General features: G+C 34.9%; 2 protein-coding genes and 1 long non-coding RNA gene across 6 annotated transcripts; 2 read left to right on the top strand and 1 right to left on the bottom strand.

Annotated features, from left to right (window-relative positions):
- Nucleotides 1-6: 6 nt before the first annotated feature.
- LOC106768232 (salicylate carboxymethyltransferase-like) lies at nucleotides 7-955 on the top strand. Its single transcript, XM_014653239.2, has 3 exons — nucleotides 7-35; nucleotides 113-376; nucleotides 458-955. Exons 2-3 carry the CDS (start codon nucleotides 263-265, stop codon nucleotides 833-835), a joined length of 492 nt encoding a protein of 163 aa, XP_014508725.1. The 5' UTR covers nucleotides 7-35; nucleotides 113-262; the 3' UTR covers nucleotides 836-955.
- A 1,369-nt stretch (nucleotides 956-2,324) lies between these two features.
- Nucleotides 2,325-5,123, top strand: LOC106768230 (salicylate carboxymethyltransferase). Of its 2 annotated transcripts, none has more exons than XM_022782681.1 (4): nucleotides 2,325-2,753; nucleotides 3,743-4,203; nucleotides 4,281-4,544; nucleotides 4,626-5,123. In XM_022782681.1, the coding sequence occupies exons 1-4, from the start codon at nucleotides 2,603-2,605 to the stop codon at nucleotides 5,001-5,003; spliced, it is 1,254 nt and encodes a 417-aa protein (XP_022638402.1). In that variant the 5' UTR covers nucleotides 2,325-2,602; the 3' UTR covers nucleotides 5,004-5,123. The 2 variants fall into 2 exon arrangements, with proteins under 2 accessions (XP_022638402.1, XP_014508723.1); XM_014653237.2 differs by having other exon boundaries at nucleotides 2,607-2,753; nucleotides 3,799-4,203; nucleotides 4,626-5,117.
- A 1,358-nt stretch (nucleotides 5,124-6,481) lies between these two features.
- On the bottom strand, nucleotides 6,482-9,279 carry LOC106767792. 3 transcript variants are annotated; one of them, XR_001376184.2, is made up of 6 exons: nucleotides 8,919-9,279; nucleotides 8,657-8,831; nucleotides 8,267-8,445; nucleotides 7,857-8,101; nucleotides 7,687-7,754; nucleotides 6,482-6,916 (listed from the first exon to the last, which is right to left on the bottom strand). It is a non-coding gene; the product is annotated as an uncharacterized LOC106767792 (long non-coding RNA). The 3 variants fall into 3 exon arrangements; XR_001376185.2 differs by lacking the exon at nucleotides 6,482-6,916 and having other exon boundaries at nucleotides 7,211-7,754; nucleotides 7,857-8,028; XR_001376183.2 differs by lacking the exon at nucleotides 6,482-6,916 and having other exon boundaries at nucleotides 7,212-7,754.
- Nucleotides 9,280-19,100: the final 9,821 nt, after the last annotated feature.

The following is a 19,100-nucleotide window of genomic DNA, read 5'->3' on the forward strand; positions in this document are numbered from 1 at the left end:
TTCATTCCTCTTACAGCCTTCAATGGCTATCTAAGGTAAATGTGTATTTAGTAGTTGTGCCTAATACTACATAGAATGGAAGTAATAACTGTAATTTATTGATGATTGATAGGTTCCTGAGGGTATAGAGAACAACAGGGGGAACCTTTATATAGGAAGAACAAGCCCACCAAATGTTGCGAGAGCTTACTACCACCAATTTCAAAGAGATTTCTCTAGTTTTCTCAAGTGTCGTGCAGAGGAACTGGTTGAAGAAGGTCGTATGGTTCTCACAATTTTGGGAAGAAGAAACGATGCCGAGGATCCAGCAAGCATGGAGGGTGGCTACCTTATTTTGGAGCTTATGGCTATGGCTCTTAGTGAAATGTGTGTGCAGGTAAGGACTTGATGGTATGCTTTGTATATTCAGCGGACTTTGGATAACTGATTTCGCAAACATATACATGAATATATGCAGGGAATAATAAAGGAAGAGCAATTGGATAGTCTTAACATCCCACAGTACACTCCATCACCATCTGAAGTGAAATTGGAAGTTCTTAAAGAAGGGTCGTTTGTGATCAATCGTGTAGAGGTGTGCCAGGTCAATTGGAATCCTCTTGAAGATTGGAAGCCTCTTGAGTTTGAATCTGAAAGGTCTGAATCACTTAGTGAGAGTGGATATAACCTGGCACAGTGCATGAGGTCTGTGGCGGAACCTATGCTGATTAGCCACTTTGGTGGACATATCATTGAAGAGNTTTTCAGCCGTTTCCAGAAAATTCTGGCTGATCGTATGTCTAAGTGTAAAACTGAGTTCAGTAACATTACGATATCGATGACTAGGAAAGCATAAAGAAGTTTGCATCTAGGGTTTCTCAAATGCATTATATAAAGGAAAGTGATATTTTAACACCATTTTTTGACATCATTTTGACACTACATACGTGTCAAAATATAGTTAGACGATTTTAAACTAAAAAAATAAACTTTGATTTTTCTCTTCTAAATATACTCATGTCTCAACTTTTTTAATTTGAAATTGTCCAATCACATTTTAACACGTGTGCAGTATCAAAATGATGTTAAAATATCATTTTTTTTGTAGTTGTGATGAAGAAAAATAATTAGTATACTAGTGTTGGGTTTTTTCAATTAGATATATAATTAATAATCTTTTTGAGACTTAGTATCTATAATTTCTTTCACTATCTCTTTCAATTTTACTACTAAATCATCTTATAAGTCTCTCAACCAATTTTACTACTAAAAATATCTTATAACTCCTTCTATATATAATAATTGCCTTGTTTCATTTTCATTGTTCAATGTAACCAAACAATAATTTGATTAAACTGAACAAACTATTGAGTTGGTCTTGGAAATGACATTACGGTGCTCTAAACCACAGAAGCATCCCAACGGGATAAAAATGGACCATAACTTGTCTCTCATTTTAAAAATGTGTGGTCTATCTTCATCCTCCAACTGTTTTACATATTTGACACTTGTGGGAATCCTATGGTCAGTGTAATATAGATTTAGAAACATTTTAAATCGTTACAAGCATTCTAAGATGTTGGTTTTATGAGTGATTAAACCATTTTCTCTGGAAAGAAAAGTTATTTTTTAAACATTATTTTTGGATTATCTTACATGATTAATAGTTATGTTAAATAGCATCCACGTCAAAACATTACATGTTCCTCTATATTTTTTTATTATAAAAATAATATTGTACACACTCTACTTTTAAAATAATTTTTGTTGGTGTTTGTAAGAAATAATATTCATCTCCCATTTGGCTTGACACGAACAATAAATTAAAGTTAAAATTTTAAAATATAGAAGTAAAAGAATTTGAAAAAAATTAAATTATTTCATTATAGTCTTATAGTCATGATGTTAAAATGTATATAACAAAGTACTCTCGTTCAATCCCACCCATTTTATAAAAAATTTTCTTCAAACCATCAAACATTTATTTTCGTTATGCATAACTTTATTAATATTTATATTTATATCAAAACCATAAAGAATAATAAGTTGATATAAATTAATAAAATTTATTTATTTACAGTGAAATAATATTTTTCTAAAAGCATATTTTATTATAAGATAATTTATGCAAATATAGTAAGGGCATATGTTTCTAACCACTAAAAGTTTTCTTTTTTAAAATAAATTTCCTTAAATTATATATTTTATACGGTTACCTTTTGGTCTTAACACATCTTAGACTACTATAGTCAGGTACCGTTTACCAAGAGTTAAGGATTGCCTATCAAATGTCGACTACCAAAATAAACCATATGTATGTCGCTTATTGAAACCTGTATGCAACCTACTAAGGGAAAGAAACAGAGGGTGGAGTGGAGGTGGAAAGTGATAGTGGATAGGAAGTAGACGGTGGAGTGGAGGTGGACAAATATGATGGACTAGAGGTGAATGGTGGAGTAAAGGTGGACAAAGAGCCATAACTGATGTCAGACATACCCACGTGCAAACTCTTGGACCATTGATAACTTCTGATGAGATTTTAAGATAATCAGGAAATTAAAGTTATTTATGTTATAAGAAAACACGAGTTTCTTGTGAAAAAGGAGAATGGTGATATCAGTATATGTCTATAAATATGTGTATGTGGTATGAACTAGAATCACACAACAACAGAAGAAAAAGTAAAAACAGACAGAAGAATGGAGGTAGCACAGGTACTGCGCATGAACGGTGGTGCTGGAAAAACAAGCTATGCAAACAACTCCTTTGTTCAGGTATATATACTAACAAACCTTCTCTCTTCATTCTACCCAAATCAAAATCTTCTTTTTATAACATCATTTTTATTTATATATTAATGAATTTTGTTAGAAGTGGATTTTAAGCCTAAGTCAACCCTATAAGACCAACTTGTAGGGTGAGATTTTACCATTTTAAAAGTGGACTTTAAGCCTAACTTAATCCCACAAAACCGGCTTGTAGGGTGAGATTTGTACCCACTTATATACACTTAAATGGCCTCATCTTTAGTCGATGTGAGACTTCCAACAAATTTTATCAGTCAATGGTGTTGTACTTAAGTAACAAAATTTAAGACATTTTTATTGAAATGAGTCTAGTCACATTTCTTTAATCAATTCACCAATCCATGTAAAAAAAAAGGAAGTACATTTTTTTTAATTTTTTTTGCAAATTATAAATGTTATTGTACCTGTTACAAGAATCAATGTGTCAATTACCCTTGTAGAAACATGTTTGCAACCATAGATATTGTTGTGACGGATTTTAATTATCATTTTATTAATTTTTAATCTATAATGTAAGAACTAAAACAAATATAAACATAAAGATGAAAGAGTAAAAGTATGTAATTTATATTGTCCCAAAATATTGTATCTTTAGGTTTTAAACCTAACGTAAAGTTCATATATATTCGTGATCTGATGTTAAACTACACAAATAGTTCTTTTACAGCAAAAGAAAATTACAAAAGCATCCTTTTAATATTACATTAATCCTGTATTTAAAAGGTATGTGCTTGAGGTGTTAAAAAATAGGAGATCAAATTTCATTAATCAAATTATTTGTGTATTTTTTTCTAAAATTAATTGAAGTACATCCATGTTAACAACCGGTGTACTCATTTGTACCAGAAGAGTTAAAACAAAAGGAGATACAATTTCATGAAACTAAACATACATTATTGTAAGTTCTTTTCAAAATTAAGTGAAACACATGCATATGTTTGAACCACGTATTGTAGGACAACAAAAGTACGACCAGAGAGTAGTGATTGTTATGTCTGCCATTGATTTACAGAAAAAGGCTATTACTTTATCGAAGCCCATAAGAGAGGAAGCCATTATTAGTTTGTATAGCAACACACTCCCGAGAAGCTTGGCAATTGCAGATTTGGGTTGCTCTTCTGGACCAAACACTTTCTCTGTGGTGTCTGAACTCATCAAGACCCTGGAGAAGCTTTGTCGGAAGCTGAACCATAAATCTCCAGAGTACAGGGTGTTTCTGAATGATCTTCCTGGGAATGACTTCAACAGCATCTTTAATTCCCTTGACAACTTTAAAGAGAAATTGCAAACAGAAGTGAAAGGTGGGATTGGTCCATGCTACTTCTCCGGAGTTCCGGGTTCTTTCTATGGCAGGGTTTTCCCAGATCAAAGTCTTCATTTTGTTCATTCCTCTTACAGCCTTCAATGGCTATCTAAGGTAAATGTGTATTTAGTAGTTGTGCCTAATACTACATAGAATGGAAGTAATAACTGTAATTTATTGATGATTGATAGGTTCCTGAGGGTATAGAGAACAACAGGGGGAACCTTTATATAGGAAGAACAAGCCCACCANATGTTGCGAGAGCTTACTACCACCAATTTCAAAGAGATTTCTCTAGTTTTCTCAAGTGTCGTGCAGAGGAACTGGTTGAAGAAGGTCGTATGGTTCTCACAATTTTGGGAAGAAGAAACGATGCCGAGGATCCAGCAAGCATGGAGGGTGGCTACCTTATTTTGGAGCTTATGGCTATGGCTCTTAGTGAAATGTGTGTGCAGGTAAGGACTTGATGGTATGCTTTGTATATTCAGCGGACTTTGGATAACTGATTTCGCAAACATATACATGAATATATGCAGGGAATAATAAAGGAAGAGCAATTGGATAGTCTTAACATCCCACAGTACACTCCATCACCATCTGAAGTGAAATTGGAAGTTCTTAAAGAAGGGTCGTTTGTGATCAATCGTGTAGAGGTGTGCCAGGTCAATTGGAATCCTCTTGAAGATTGGAAGCCTCTTGAGTTTGAATCTGAAAGGTCTGAATCACTTAGTGAGAGTGGATATAACCTGGCACAGTGCATGAGGTCTGTGGCGGAACCTATGCTGATTAGCCACTTTGGTGGACATATCATTGAAGAGNTTTTCAGCCGTTTCCAGAAAATTCTGGCTGATCGTATGTCTAAGTGTAAAACTGAGTTCAGTAACATTACGATATCGATGACTAGGAAAGCATAAAGAAGTTTGCATCTAGGGTTTCTCAAATGCATTATATAAAGGAAAGTGATATTTTAACACCATTTTTTGACATCATTTTGACACTACATACGTGTCAAAATATAGTTAGACGATTTTAAACTAAAAAAATAAACTTTGATTTTTCTCTTCTAAATATACTCATGTCTCAACTTTTTTAATTTGAAATTGTCCAATCACATTTTAACACGTGTGCAGTATCAAAATGATGTTAAAATATCATTTTTTTTGTAGTTGTGATGAAGAAAAATAATTAGTATACTAGTGTTGGGTTTTTTCAATTAGATATATAATTAATAATCTTTTTGAGACTTAGTATCTATAATTTCTTTCACTATCTCTTTCAATTTTACTACTAAATCATCTTATAAGTCTCTCAACCAATTTTACTACTAAAAATATCTTATAACTCCTTCTATATATAATAATTGCGTTGTTTCATTTTCATTGTTCAATGTAACCAAACAATAATTTGATTAAACTGAACAAACTTTTGAGTTGGTCTTGGAAATAACATTAGGTGCTGTAAACCACACAGACATCTGCAACAGATAAAAATGGACCATAACTTGTCTCATTTTAAAAATGCGTGGTCTATCTTCATCCTCCAACTGTTTCACATATTTGACAATTGTGGGAATCCTATGGTCAGTGTAATATAGTTTTAGAAACATTTTAAGTCGTGACAAGCATACTAAGATGTTGGTTTTATGAGTGGTTAAATCATCTTCTCTTAAAAGAAAAGTTATTTTTTTAAACATTATTTTTGGATTATATTATGATTAATCTTTATGTTAAATAGCATCCATTTTGAAACAGTACATATTCCTCTATATTTTATTATAAAAATAATATTCACACACTCTAGTTTTAAAATAATTTTTTTTGGTGTTTGTAACAAATAATATTGATCTCACTATCTATTGACACCAACAATAAATTAAAATTAAAAATATACAAATATAAAAATATGAAAAAAAAATTATTTCATTATAGTCTTTTTGTCATATTAAATGATGTTAAAAAGGGAACTATTTATGTAACAAAGTACTCTGTTTCAATCCCATCCATTTTATACAAATCTTCTTCAAACCATCAAACATTTATTTTCGTTATGCCTAATTTTATCAATATTTATATTTATATATAAAAACGTAGAGAATAATAATTGAGTTGATAAATTAATAAAAATTATTTATTTATACTGAAATAACATTTTTCTAAAAGCATATTTTAATATAAGATAATTTATACAAATATAGTCACAACAAAAATATCTAATTTTTACAGAGGTTATTGTTAGCGTTTCCGGCAGTTTAACCCTGGAAAATTTGTTTCCCGCGGTTTGAAGAAACTCTGATAAATGCAACGCTGACTAACATTACCGGCAGAAATAGCAGAGGTTTTTGAAACTGTCGAAAATAGCAGGGGTTTTCTGAAAACCGCCGGAAATAGTAAAGGTTTACTAAAAGTGCCGAAAATAGCTGCGGTTTTTCAAAAACCGCCCATATTTCCAGGGTTTCGTCCAAAACCGCACCAAGCTTATTATAGATACCATTTTTGGTCAACATGGCAACAAACAAGACAGCACCATAAAATCCAAAACAAATGAATCATTCATCATAAACAACCATATTAATATTAAGAAACAGTCATAATAAAACCAAAACTATATTTATGAGAGACTAACAAGGGAAGTGATTCAAAAAATGAAATATACATGGAGACTAGCTCAGTAACTCATGAGGATGATCCCTCCCTTGTTTGGCAGCTTTAGGAAAGTGATTCAAAAAATGAACTCTCCTTGATAGATTCTCGTCATGAATTTACTACCCTTTTCAAGAGATCCTTTGAATGTAATATTTCCCCCTCCACTGTATGATGCTTCCTTCAAGCTACATTATAAGCATGACAACAAATACTTGAGATGGTCAAATTTCAACTTTAGATAACTATCATTATGTTGATTTAAAGTATAACAGAAAAGAGGATGACCCAAAAGTTTCATGACATTGTGTCATTGATATAATTATTTATAGTTTCATCTACTAATAGAACAAGTATAACACAAAAAAGAGGATATAAATAAGAACAATCATAAAGAAAACGTAAACAAACGAAATTACTGATTAACTTCTATTTCCTTCTAAATTCTTAACCAGGGTAAGAAACAACTTCACTATACAATTACAAGTTTCACGAGAAGGAACAATTTAGCAAGTATATATAACAATTTCATGATGCAAGGTACAAATAAACAATTGACACAATACCTCTATATATATATATATATATAATTTGGGAAACTTGATATCCTGGTATGAATCATGATTGCTTATTTTTCTCTTGTTAGTGTAAAACTATTTGATTCTCACACAAAGATACTGAGTTATACACCTGAAGTATTTAAAACTCATGAGATTCTCACACACTTCTGATTAATTATGACAAACATCAAAGCAGAAAGTACTCTTGAGACAATAACTACCTGCAACAAACCATAATCATTTTTATTCCTTAACACATCATCCAGTCCAAATGTTACATACTTTTAAAAAGAAATAGGTATCTGATAGCAAAAAATTAAGTAAACAACAGAATTAAAGAGAAAGCAAGCTTAGTTAAGCTAAGTAGTGTATTTGGAGCAATAAGTGAGCAAACAAACTGTTCAAAAATGTTGATCAATTTTTCAAAGTGCTGCTGTGATGGACAACCAGGTTTTAGTAAATATACCTGCAGGTGCAATTAAAAAATATTACTAAACTAAAATTAAGAAATCAGAACACAGTTCCAGTGTTAGAATCTCACAAAAGTAATAACAACATATTTGCTTACTATTGATTTGGAGATTGCCTTTGTAGGAGTAGAAGTTTTATTAGAGAACAAGAACCTAGTGTTTCTTGGGACATCTAGAGAAAAGGGGTATGAACTACTTCCATTTGCAATCTAAGACCAGTCGCAGGACCCATTAAGGTTTGACAAACAGCTTTTATCAAACAGCTTTTATCTAATGATTCATAGCCATTTTAAAAGAAACAGGAAACAGGAGATAAAGATTAGCAAAGCATCTGGAATTTTATCTGCAATCAATACACACAGAAAAGGTGTATCAAAAAAACCAAAACATAAAAGTCACAAAGTCTACCAAAGCTAGCATATTAGAAAGTTCATAAAATCCAATCACCATAATTAAAATACTGATAACCAAAGGAAACTCTGCAAGGTTGCTTAAATTGATGAAATACCGGAATTGAACAACAGCATGTTGCTTGCTGCAAGATGGATGATCTGTAGGGATGTTAGCAACCCTTCGTTCTCTTCCAAAAAGATAACAACTTTGACGATGTATATAAAGGAGCTTTGTCAATCAATCACATACAACTTTTTAAGCACAAACAGGTAGAAAGCAAAACAAAAGTGTTCTCTGAAAGCAAAACAAAAGAGTCAAAATTAACCATCAAAGCGGAACTAAACATATAAGCATCACCTAAAATCACATTAGCTCGTATAACGTCAATATTTCAAAAATATACTAAATCGAAAATTCTAAAAATAAAGTAATACATTGATTAATTAATCAAGTAATTAAATATAAAAATTACGGAATGAATTGATTCAATAAAGCAGAAGGAGACCTGAAACGGCCAAACCCTCGTCGGAATGACGGAATGAATTGATCTGAGAGAGACGACGTTCGTAGTTGGAGAGATCGAGGAAATCGCCGCGCTTGAAATAGACCTTGACGAGTACCAAACCCTCGTCGTGTTTGCACTGAATAGACTTGAAGAAACGGCTGCGACCTAACACCTCCTTCAGAACCATATTGTACGTCAACGGCAGGTCATGCAGGTAGTACTTTAGTTTAAACCGGAGAGCCAAGATCGAACACAGTCTTACCTCGACTTCGACCTAAGATCAGTCAGTGCGGAAGCGGACCAGAGCACCTCGACCTCGCTCAACCCACAAATGCCTCGACGCCTCCACCTCGACGCTCAACCGAGCAGGAGAAGATGAACACGAAGCCCAGTAGGAGAAGACGAACAAGAAGCAAGCAGAAGAAGATTGTAGTGCGGGGAAGGATTTGGGGAAATTTGACGGAAGGCCAGGGGGAGGGAGGCTAGGGTTTAGATATTTTTAGATTAGATGGATGACTGAAGGCGCGGGAAGGGGATATGGGTTGGGTTGGGTGGAAAGTTTAAAATATAATTAAAAAAACTTTCTGCGGTTTTAGACATAACCGCGGAAATTTTTCGGGGTTTCTGAAACCGCCGCTAAATTACCCCTCCTAAAATTATTTATTTTTGTAGTGAGTAAGGGCTTACGTTTCTAACATTAAAATAAATAAGTTGTCATTTTAAGATAAACTTAAGTTATATACTTTATATTACCTTTTGGCCTTAACATATCTTAGATTCTTAGACTCATCTACCATCTACCAAAAGCTAAGTGTTGTTTACCAAGTGTAGACTATCATAACACATTATATATAAGCCGCTTACTAAAACCACAAGACATGTATAATGTCTACCAAGGCTTGTATGTCATTTGTCAACGCTTGTATGTTGCCTACCAAGACTTAAATGTTGCTTGTTGAAGGATAAATACCACATGCCAAAGGCTATGTGTTGCTTACCAGAACATTGAGCAAACATGCCTGACCGTTCTATCCGGTCACAAGTCAGCTTGCCTGACTGTTTCTACTCGACGACAAGCCGACCTATCCGATTGTTACTATTCGACCACAAGTTGGTCTGTCTGACTATTTCTACAGGCCACAAGCTAGCCTATATGATCATTACTATCCAATCATAAGTCGGCTCGTCTGACTACCTTTCAAACTACCAAAGTTAATGGAGTATTACTCTAACTTAGCAAACTCTGGATCAAATAACTGACTCATGTAGTAAATGGGTCCATCCAGCCCATACAGGTTGATGGAATACCCCAAACCATGGCCCAAACATTTTCAAGAAGAATCTAGAATCATTTATGCAAGGTGAAGCAAACTCTTTCTCATAGGTTATCATGGAGGTTGAAGAGTAATGTAGGTTTATTTAGGCCTTGTATTTGACCATGTAGTGTAGATTTGATTAAGGCTTGTATTAAGGCCTAAGTAACATAGATTTTCCCTAAGTTATATATTCAAACCAAGTGGAAAGTGTGTTCCATGTGTCATGGCGCCCTAGGAGTGGAAAGGATTAACTTTTAGTAATGGCCACATGGCACTCTAGGAATGGAGAGGATTGTGTTTTGTGAGTGGCCACATGTCCTCCCATCATTGGAGAGGTTAGGAGGCCTCATTTTTTGCCAATGAGAGCAAAGGTGAGAGATCATGCTTTTACGGTTAGAAGGAGACACCCTTGGCCTATAAATATAGGTGTCTCCACCCTTGTATTTCATCTTTGATGTTGAGTAATGTTATGTTGCCCATTTTTGGCCATATATACTACTCATCTTAGGTAAAGACTAGAGCAACCCATGAGGCCCCTCTAGTCATCTTTCTCCTTGAGTTGGCCAAACTCTCTTGGAGCCACCAAACACTACACCACCACCACCATATCTCATAGAGGCTTTGAGCTTCTACCCCATCCATACCTTAGCTCATCATCCTTAGACCATTTACCACCACATTTTCACACCATTCATCCAAGTAAGCACCCCTCCGTGCACATCTCCTAGCTTTGGTCCAACCTAGTCAAGGAGTTTGTCATCACAGGTAAGGGTCCACAAATGTTGTAATTAACCTATAAATAGTACAATGGTTGAGGTGAGTAATATATATTCATTACTATAACATTAACTATTATTTATCGCATCTGACTAACTTGGGCGTCAGAGTGTCTTCTACAGGCACACTCATTCTATTTCTTAAAGAGACGTGGACCTAGAACATCTCAATTTGAAGAGTAATGAGTCTTTGCTAGAATAAGTTTGAAGAGTCTTTACAGGGTGTACTTGACCTTGTGAGAACAATGTTGTCCACCGTGGGGTCGAGATATAAACTGTGAAGAAAGAGTTATGTGATACCGAGGAGAAAGATGACAAGCATAAGATAAGTTGAAAATTCCTTTGGTGAGATTACCATCCTAATGGAAATGTAAAAAGACTTTCACGATAGCTCTTGGCTTTGTTTGGCCTCGACGACTCTCGACCTTGTTCGGCCTCGGCATGTATCATCCTTGAAAACTTATGGCCTTATTCGACCTCAATGGATCTCGACCTTGTTAAGCCTCTATAGTTATAGGCCTTGTTTAGCTCTTGACCTTATTCGATCTCTATATATCTCAATCTTGCTCGCTTTAACAACTTTGGGCCTTGTTCAACCCTCAACCTTGTTTGGCCTTTGCAACTTTAGGCCTTGTTCGGCCTCTACAAGTCTCGACCTTGTTCGGCCTTAACAACTCTCAACCTTGTTTTGCCTCGACATTCTCGGTCATTTTCGGCCTCAACGACTCTTGGCCTTGTTCGATCTCAACTATTTCTCAACCTTGGTAGCTTTGGGCCTTGTTCGACTATTTGCCTTGTATAACCTCCGCTGCTTCCAACCTTGTTCAGTCTCAATCGCTCTTGGCCTTGTTCAGAACCAATAGCTCTCGACCTTGTTTGGCCTCGATTGGCCTTATTTGGCCTCTCTAGATCTCAACCTTGTTCAACCTCCACATCTATTGGCCTTGTTTGGCCTCAATAGCTCTGGTCCTTGTTTGACCTCAATTGCTCTCGGCCTTGTTCGGTCTCAATGACTTCGGCCTCGACGACCTGTATAAGTCGACCTCGATTTCTCAGTTTCAACATCTTGGTCTTTACCTATCTCCCTCAACTTTTCAACCTTAACATATCGACCTTTACATGTAGGCCTATGTTGACTTGGAACATCTCAGCCTATGGCGATTTCACACGTCTCAGTCTATAATGACCTAAAACATTTTAACCTATGGCGATTTGGCACATCTCGGTCTATAATGACCTGAAACATCATGGCTCAAGATGGCTTGGAACATACCAACCTATGATTGACTTCTTTTAACGAGGAACTTCATCTATAAAATAAAGGGTTTTCGATGTCAAAATTCTATTTGACTATTTTCCAAGCAAGAAAGTTCATTGTCACCTATCAAGAAGATCTTTGTGGAACCTTTCGAGCAGTTTGTTGTCAAACCTCCAATGCAGTTTCATGTTGTCTACCTATGCGGTCTTGGTCGAACCTCCAATGCAGTTTCTTGTCACTTACCTAGGTGGTCATAGTCGAACCTTCCATGCAGTTCATGCCACCTAAGTAGGTGGTATTGGTTGAACTTTCCATGCAGTTCCTTGCCACCCACCTAAGCGGTCCTAATCGAACCTTTTATGTAGTTCCCTGTCGCCTACTTAGGCGGTCCAAGTTGAACCTCCATGCAGTTTCCTGCCACTTACTTAGGTGGTCCTGTTTAAACCTTTAAAGTAGTTTCATGTTGGATACCTTGTCGATCTTTCTTTAAACAACTCTAAGATTCATGCACCACATACCTTGTCAGCCTCAGTTGAATAAATCTCATGTGTTGCCTACCTTGCTGGCCTTAGTTGAACAATCTCGTGTCTCACCTACCATGCCAACCTCAATTCAATAACCCTTACGTGTCGCCACCTTGTCGATATCGATTGAACAACTCTCAAGTTCATATGCTACCTACCTTATCAAGCCCCATATGAGTAGAAGTGATTTTTGTCCAACAGTCAATGAAGGAATTATACAAAAATAGGGTTACACTTGACAACATACATGTTGGTTTAAAAAAAACAAGTTATAAAAGATAAAAGCAAAAAGACGAGTACTGAACGGAAGAGAACTTTTTGACAATTATTCATCACTCACATCTAGTCAGACCTTACATTATCATTCAAACTTCTTTGTCACTAAGCTCCTCATGGTTTAGGGGCTACTATCCAGTCACAAGCCGACTTGTTTGACTATTTCTACCTAACCACAAGTCAACCTATATGATCACTACTACTTGACCATAAGTTAGCCCGTTCGACTACCTTTTGGAATACCAAAACTAATGAAGTACTACTCTAACTTGATAAAATTTGGATAAAAAAATCAGCTCATAAGATAAATAGGTCAATGAGAGACCCATATAGATAAAGGTCCACAAATGTTAATTAATCTATAAATAATACAATAGTCGAGATAATTAATTTATGTTCAATAATACGACGAACCTAACTAACTTATATATTAGACTATCTTCTGGATATACATTCTTTCTCAATTTTGGAAAGATGTAAACTTAAAACATCTCAATTTAAAAAATAAAAAATCTTTATTAAATCTTTTTAAAAAAATCTTCACAGAATATACTCAATCTTTGATGGGTGTCGCCGCCCAATCAAATTTGATGTGCAGTTTAAAGTGCAATATAACTAGGGAATGACTCCTAGGTCGTCTCACAAGAACCAACTGCGGTTCAGAATNAGGTCTAACACAGTGTGGGGGGTTTGAAGATTGTTGTTTTGAAACAAGAATTAAATTTAATTAAAATTCATGGAAATTAAACACAACTGAACAGAAGATAAGACATTAAAATAAAAAAAATATTAAACGCCTAACACTGTAACAAAAATATCTAAACATAATTAAAGCTATTAAAATCCAACACTGAATGAAAAATAACTCGAAATGCAATTTAATATACTTAAAAACTAAATAAAATAAACAAATATAATTTCCTACCAACTCATGTGACATGTGCATCTACCAAAATGAATTGAAATTGCAAAGGCTTCTAAATAAAATCTCTTCAATCGTGACATGCTAAGTTTCCATGGTGCTTCATTCAAATGAAAATAAAAATGGAAAATGTGCAACGCTCCCATCCCGAGGCCGAGGCACTGCATCCTTACAATTCAATAACTGCTTCCGCATTCCAATTATAAAAGTAAATTTAACTTGCTGCTTCTTCAAAAGGAAAATCATCACACTGTTTTAATCTCTTAGCTAGAATCAATCCAAAAGTAAATTAATATGTATAAAGGCAGTTACCGTAACACGTGTCGGAGCAAAATGAAAGTGCTTGAATTAATTTGAAATGTAGCATTAAGCTAAACAACAAGTGCAACTCATCATCATGAGAACGGTGTAAAAAAAACATAACACATAAATGGTGAAAAGATTGAACCAAAGTTTCTTCCAGACGTAAGCTTCATTCTCAACCAAGGATAAGCAATAAAAAAAATAATAATAACCAGAGTCTTCTAGGTTCGCCTGCTTCAATCTTCTCCCATTCCATTCATCATAACCTTCGGTGCTTTTTAAAATAAAATGAAGAGAGGATATATCAGTTCCTCCTGTGGCGGCTACCTCGGAATATCCCTCTAGGGTTCTGTGCCTACATACTACTGGACCCCCTTATTTGTAGACGTGGCAGCTGCTTTTGGGCTGTCTGTGTGCTTTTAAATGGAATCAGCGTCCTAAATCAGTTGCCATACGTCTCCCAAATGAAGGTATGCTTTTTCCAAATTCAAATTACCATCTGCACCCCGTCTCAATGTAGCGTGCTTTGCTGGACCATGCTTTCTTTTAAATGAATTAAGCTGCAGCGTGGAGTCAGCCTGGACCGTGAGCTAACTGCTGCCACCAAGTGCATTTCTTTGTTATTTCTTTACTGGACCAGCTGCAATTTCAAGTCCAATGCTGAATGAATAAGCTTTTGTATACTTCATATAAATGTTGGGCCGTGAAGATGTTGCTTAACCCGTGCAGATGCTGGTGGACGCTGGACTTTGTGTTGCTTGAAAGCAGCTGGAATGTGGAAGTGTTGCTGCTTGATGCACTTGCTTGCTGCACCGTGTGAAGTAGCTGGACGTGCTTGGGTAACTGGACGTGATGAAGGCAGCTGGATGTGTGGGCTTTCATTTAGGTCCGTGTTGCACTTGCTGGATGGAAGCATGATGATTTCTGCTGGGCTATATGGAGGCACGTGGAGCTGTTGTTTGTTGCTTCTAGGGGCTGCTGTGTGCATGGACTGCATGTGGACCGGAAAGAAGCTTAAAACATGAGGAATGAAGAAGCTATTGTTGGGTCGTCTTCCATATATTCGTGTTGGTGCAACGCTGCTTGGGTCGTGGAGTTGAATGAAGCTGCTGGGCTGTGCAATCTGCATCTAAAGTTACTGCCACACCTCTCTTTCCAAGCTGAACCGGTGCTGTCCATGTGGAGGTTGGACGTGATTTTATGTGGGCTATGCCATGGCTGGAAGTTGCTGGAACTTGCTGGACCGTGTGGGCTCCATCACGTGGGCTACTGCCGTTTCAAAGTGGATTGAAGCTGGGAGGAAGCTGCTGCGTAAAGATGTTGATGTGGGTTGGATGTTGCAGCTAAATGTCATGAGCCGTGAAGATTGAAACTACTGCAACACTTCCTTGCTTTTCTCGGTGGCTGTTGCATAAACCAAGCCTTTGTCCAAGCTACTGCAGTGTGTGTGAAGTCTGGATCGTGCAGGTCTCCTTGCGTGTTGGATGCGTGAAGGAGTAGCCACTACTTTGATGCTGGGCTTGCCTTTGCTGGACGCACCACTTCTCGTGGATGTATGAAGGTTGTACTCCATGCACCTTGCTGAACGAGACCGTGCACTAACCCAGTCAGCGTTCTTATTCCAGCTTTGGACCTCCATAAAGGCTGCTCCCCATCCGTGCTGCAGCTAGACCGTGGAGTTGGACAAGGAGCTGTTGGACCGAGGAGAATGCATTGTAAGATGGGAGTGTTTTTTATTGAATCCATGCAGCAGAATTCACGTGCAAGTGGGTGGCAGATATTTCTTTTCTGTGTGCACCCCCAAATTCAACATGTTGCACCCCCTTCTTATAAGCCNAAAGGATAAAATCACCATAGTGCCCTTCTTGTTGTCCACACTTCTTTGTAGAGAGTTTCGAATTGTGTGATAACCCTCAATATGTCCAAAATTATATTTTCAAAATTTCCCTGAAAATAATAATGCAAATAATAAGCCAAGAAAATTCAAATTAATTAAAATTCGAATTTCCGGTCAGATTTAGTATAATTAGAAAAAACGGGAAAATACTGAACAATTAAACACAATTTCTTGATCAATTCTAGCACAATAAAGTAAGTGAATTCAATAAAATATCGACTCATTAATCTTATAAAACCGCCATATAATATTTATAAACACTATATAATATTCATAGAGTAACCATTATCTAAATCACCAATACCACCTATAATATTCATTTCAGGGTAACCATTGTCTAAATCACCACTGCCACCGACAACCTGGAAGGCTACCCTACACCTATTCCTCTATCAACGTCAGTTTCTTTCTCACACCACAAACAACTATTTCGTATATCTTTCGTCACAATAACTTACGATTTTAATTTTTTTGAAAAAAGAAAAATTTTAATCTTTGTGGTTTAATAATTTATTTATATCACTGGCCCAATAATGCGTAATTCTTTTATCACTGCTTTATTATTAAATTTCTTCAATCCATTATAGGCCCAAATTATTCGAATTAAAATTCAATTTAAATCCATAATTTCTAAGAAAATGCATTCCAAGTCCATATTTTTTAAAACAAAATAATTTAGATAGGTACAAATTGGCTTGATATCGATTTTAATATTATTTTTTTAAGATTATTTGAAAACTCAAAATAATTTAGAGTTAAGGATGACAAATTATTTATCCGACCAAAAGTTTGTAACATCTTAAAAATTAAACTATTATTCATATAATAAACTCATTAAAGAGTTTGTATAATACTTATGGTAATGCATAATACAATTTAAATAAACGTATATGAAGATACAAATAGAATTAAAATAAAAGAAAACTATTTGTTTTTCAATGTCTATATCTTTCCATGGAAATAGTATAGTCCTCACAGTAGTTCACAAAACAAATAACCAAATTTTCTTACATTTAAATTGAGAGAACATTTTTTCTCATCTAATCACATCACATTAAGATTAATGACAAAACATAAATAAAATAAAATAAAATTATAAAACAAATAGAAATTCACACTCTTTGAAATTCTCAATGTCTACTGAAGATAGAAATATTTATACAAATAGAATTAAAAAAAGAACACTATTTGTTTTCCAATGTCTATATTCCGTGGAAATAGTATAGTACTTACAGTAGTTCACAAAACAAATAAACAGATTTTCTTAAATTTAAATTGAGAGAATTTTTTTTCTCATAATCACATCACATTAAGATTAATGAAAAAACATAAATAAAATAAAATAAAATTATAAAACAAATAGGAATTCACATTCTTTGAAATTCTCATAAGATAGAAATACGCTTAATATTACTGTTGGTCTCAATTTTTTTCATCTTTATTCAAAATGGTCCCAATTTTTTTATTGTTCAATGTAGTCCTAAAAATCATAATTTGTATTCAATTTAGTTTTTTTTGCAAACATCGTTTAAATTGTTAACGACCAAATGTCCAGTTGTGCAATCAGTGAATGACATGTTATTTAACTGTTGACCTACCTTAACTAAAACATGACGTAACTAACGAGAGACTGCCACGTGGCAACCCCTTCCCCACCAAAAAAATGAGAGTTTCTGAATGCAAGGGGGAAAGGCTTCCTTACGCCTGCGCCGCGAGAGGAAAATTGAATGGGTTTCGAAATGCATGAGCATCGCGATGTGAATCTGGCTCGTAATTGCTTTTTGCGATTTGGTTTCTTTCTACTTGCAGGTTCAAAGAGCAGCTTCGCGATGGCTGGAAAAGATGAAGATTGATGGAGAATGACACTTTTGCTGTGGCGATTCTGCTCCAATTGGCTTTTTTGTTCTCTATGTTTCCCTTTACAAGTTGAAGACTTGACGGAGAAGATGAGCTTGTGCATAGCTCGCTATCTCATTGTGGCAATCATGGTTGTCGCGACAAGATGTTAATGACGATTCACGGTGGAGGAAGGGGAAGATGGTCATGGTGGTGTTTTTAGGTGGTTGCTGGACGAAGAAGACGAACAATGATGGTGGTGGTTTCGAAATATCTGATGATGGAGGTGCGAAGATGGTGGTTGGCCGTGAGTGTGGCGGTGGTGGTTAGGGTTAAGTTAGGTGGTGTCTAGGGGGAAATTAGAGTTTCTGGAGGTAGGAGATGATGATGACGTGTCAAAGATGATGTGTCATTGATTGCATATCTGGACATTTGGTTGTTAATGATTTAAATGGCTTTCATAAAAAGATTAAATTGAACATAAATTACGATCTTTAAGACTACATTGAAAAAAAAAAAATTAGAACCATTTGAAACATTTCCAACTAAAATTGGGACTAATAATATTAAGCCATAGAAATACTTCCTAGTTCTTAGCGAGATGCAGTCAAATTAAAAATAAATAAATTATGAGGAAAAAGACTAAAAAGTATAAAAAGAAAGTTTTAGAGAGAAATAATTATTCACAAAGCTTTATTAAATATTGTAATAGGTAATATATTATTAAAAGAACAATGATATTTTGTGTGAAAGTTAATATGATATATAAATAAATATCACTTGTTTAAATAAATAATGATTAAAATATATTAAGAAAAGATTTCTAGGATATATATCATTCATCCAAAAACTAAATAATAATTTTAAATAAAATCTAAATGATTTTAATGAATGATGTATGTGGCAAAGAGAATTTCAATGAAAAGTTATTGTAATGGTTCGACTAGTGTACATATTGTTGTAGAGATTATGTATTGATGGATTACTTTTGTGGATAGTTGGACAAGTTATTTTTTTGTGTGTTATATACATAATTTATTTAAGTTTTATCTATTTGTTTATTATTTTTTTTCTGTTGAATACTATTAAAATAGAATTTATAATTGGTATGTTATTAATTAATGGGTTAAATATGTTTTTAGTCTCTATACTTTGAGGTGATTTTGGTTTTAATTCATTTTCAAACTAAGGTATAATTCAGTCTTTTAACTTTAGAAAACTCTGATTTTAGTCAGAAACGCGTTTGAAACCACCAATAAAGTTAAAAAAAATTTGGTAAAAAAGACTAGAACCATAGTTTTCTAAAGTTGAAAGATTAAATTGTACCTTAGTTTGA

This window comes from Vigna radiata, chromosome 7 (genome assembly GCF_000741045.1).
Source record: "Vigna radiata var. radiata cultivar VC1973A chromosome 7, Vradiata_ver6, whole genome shotgun sequence".
Classification (NCBI taxonomy): domain Eukaryota; kingdom Viridiplantae; phylum Streptophyta; class Magnoliopsida; order Fabales; family Fabaceae; genus Vigna; species Vigna radiata.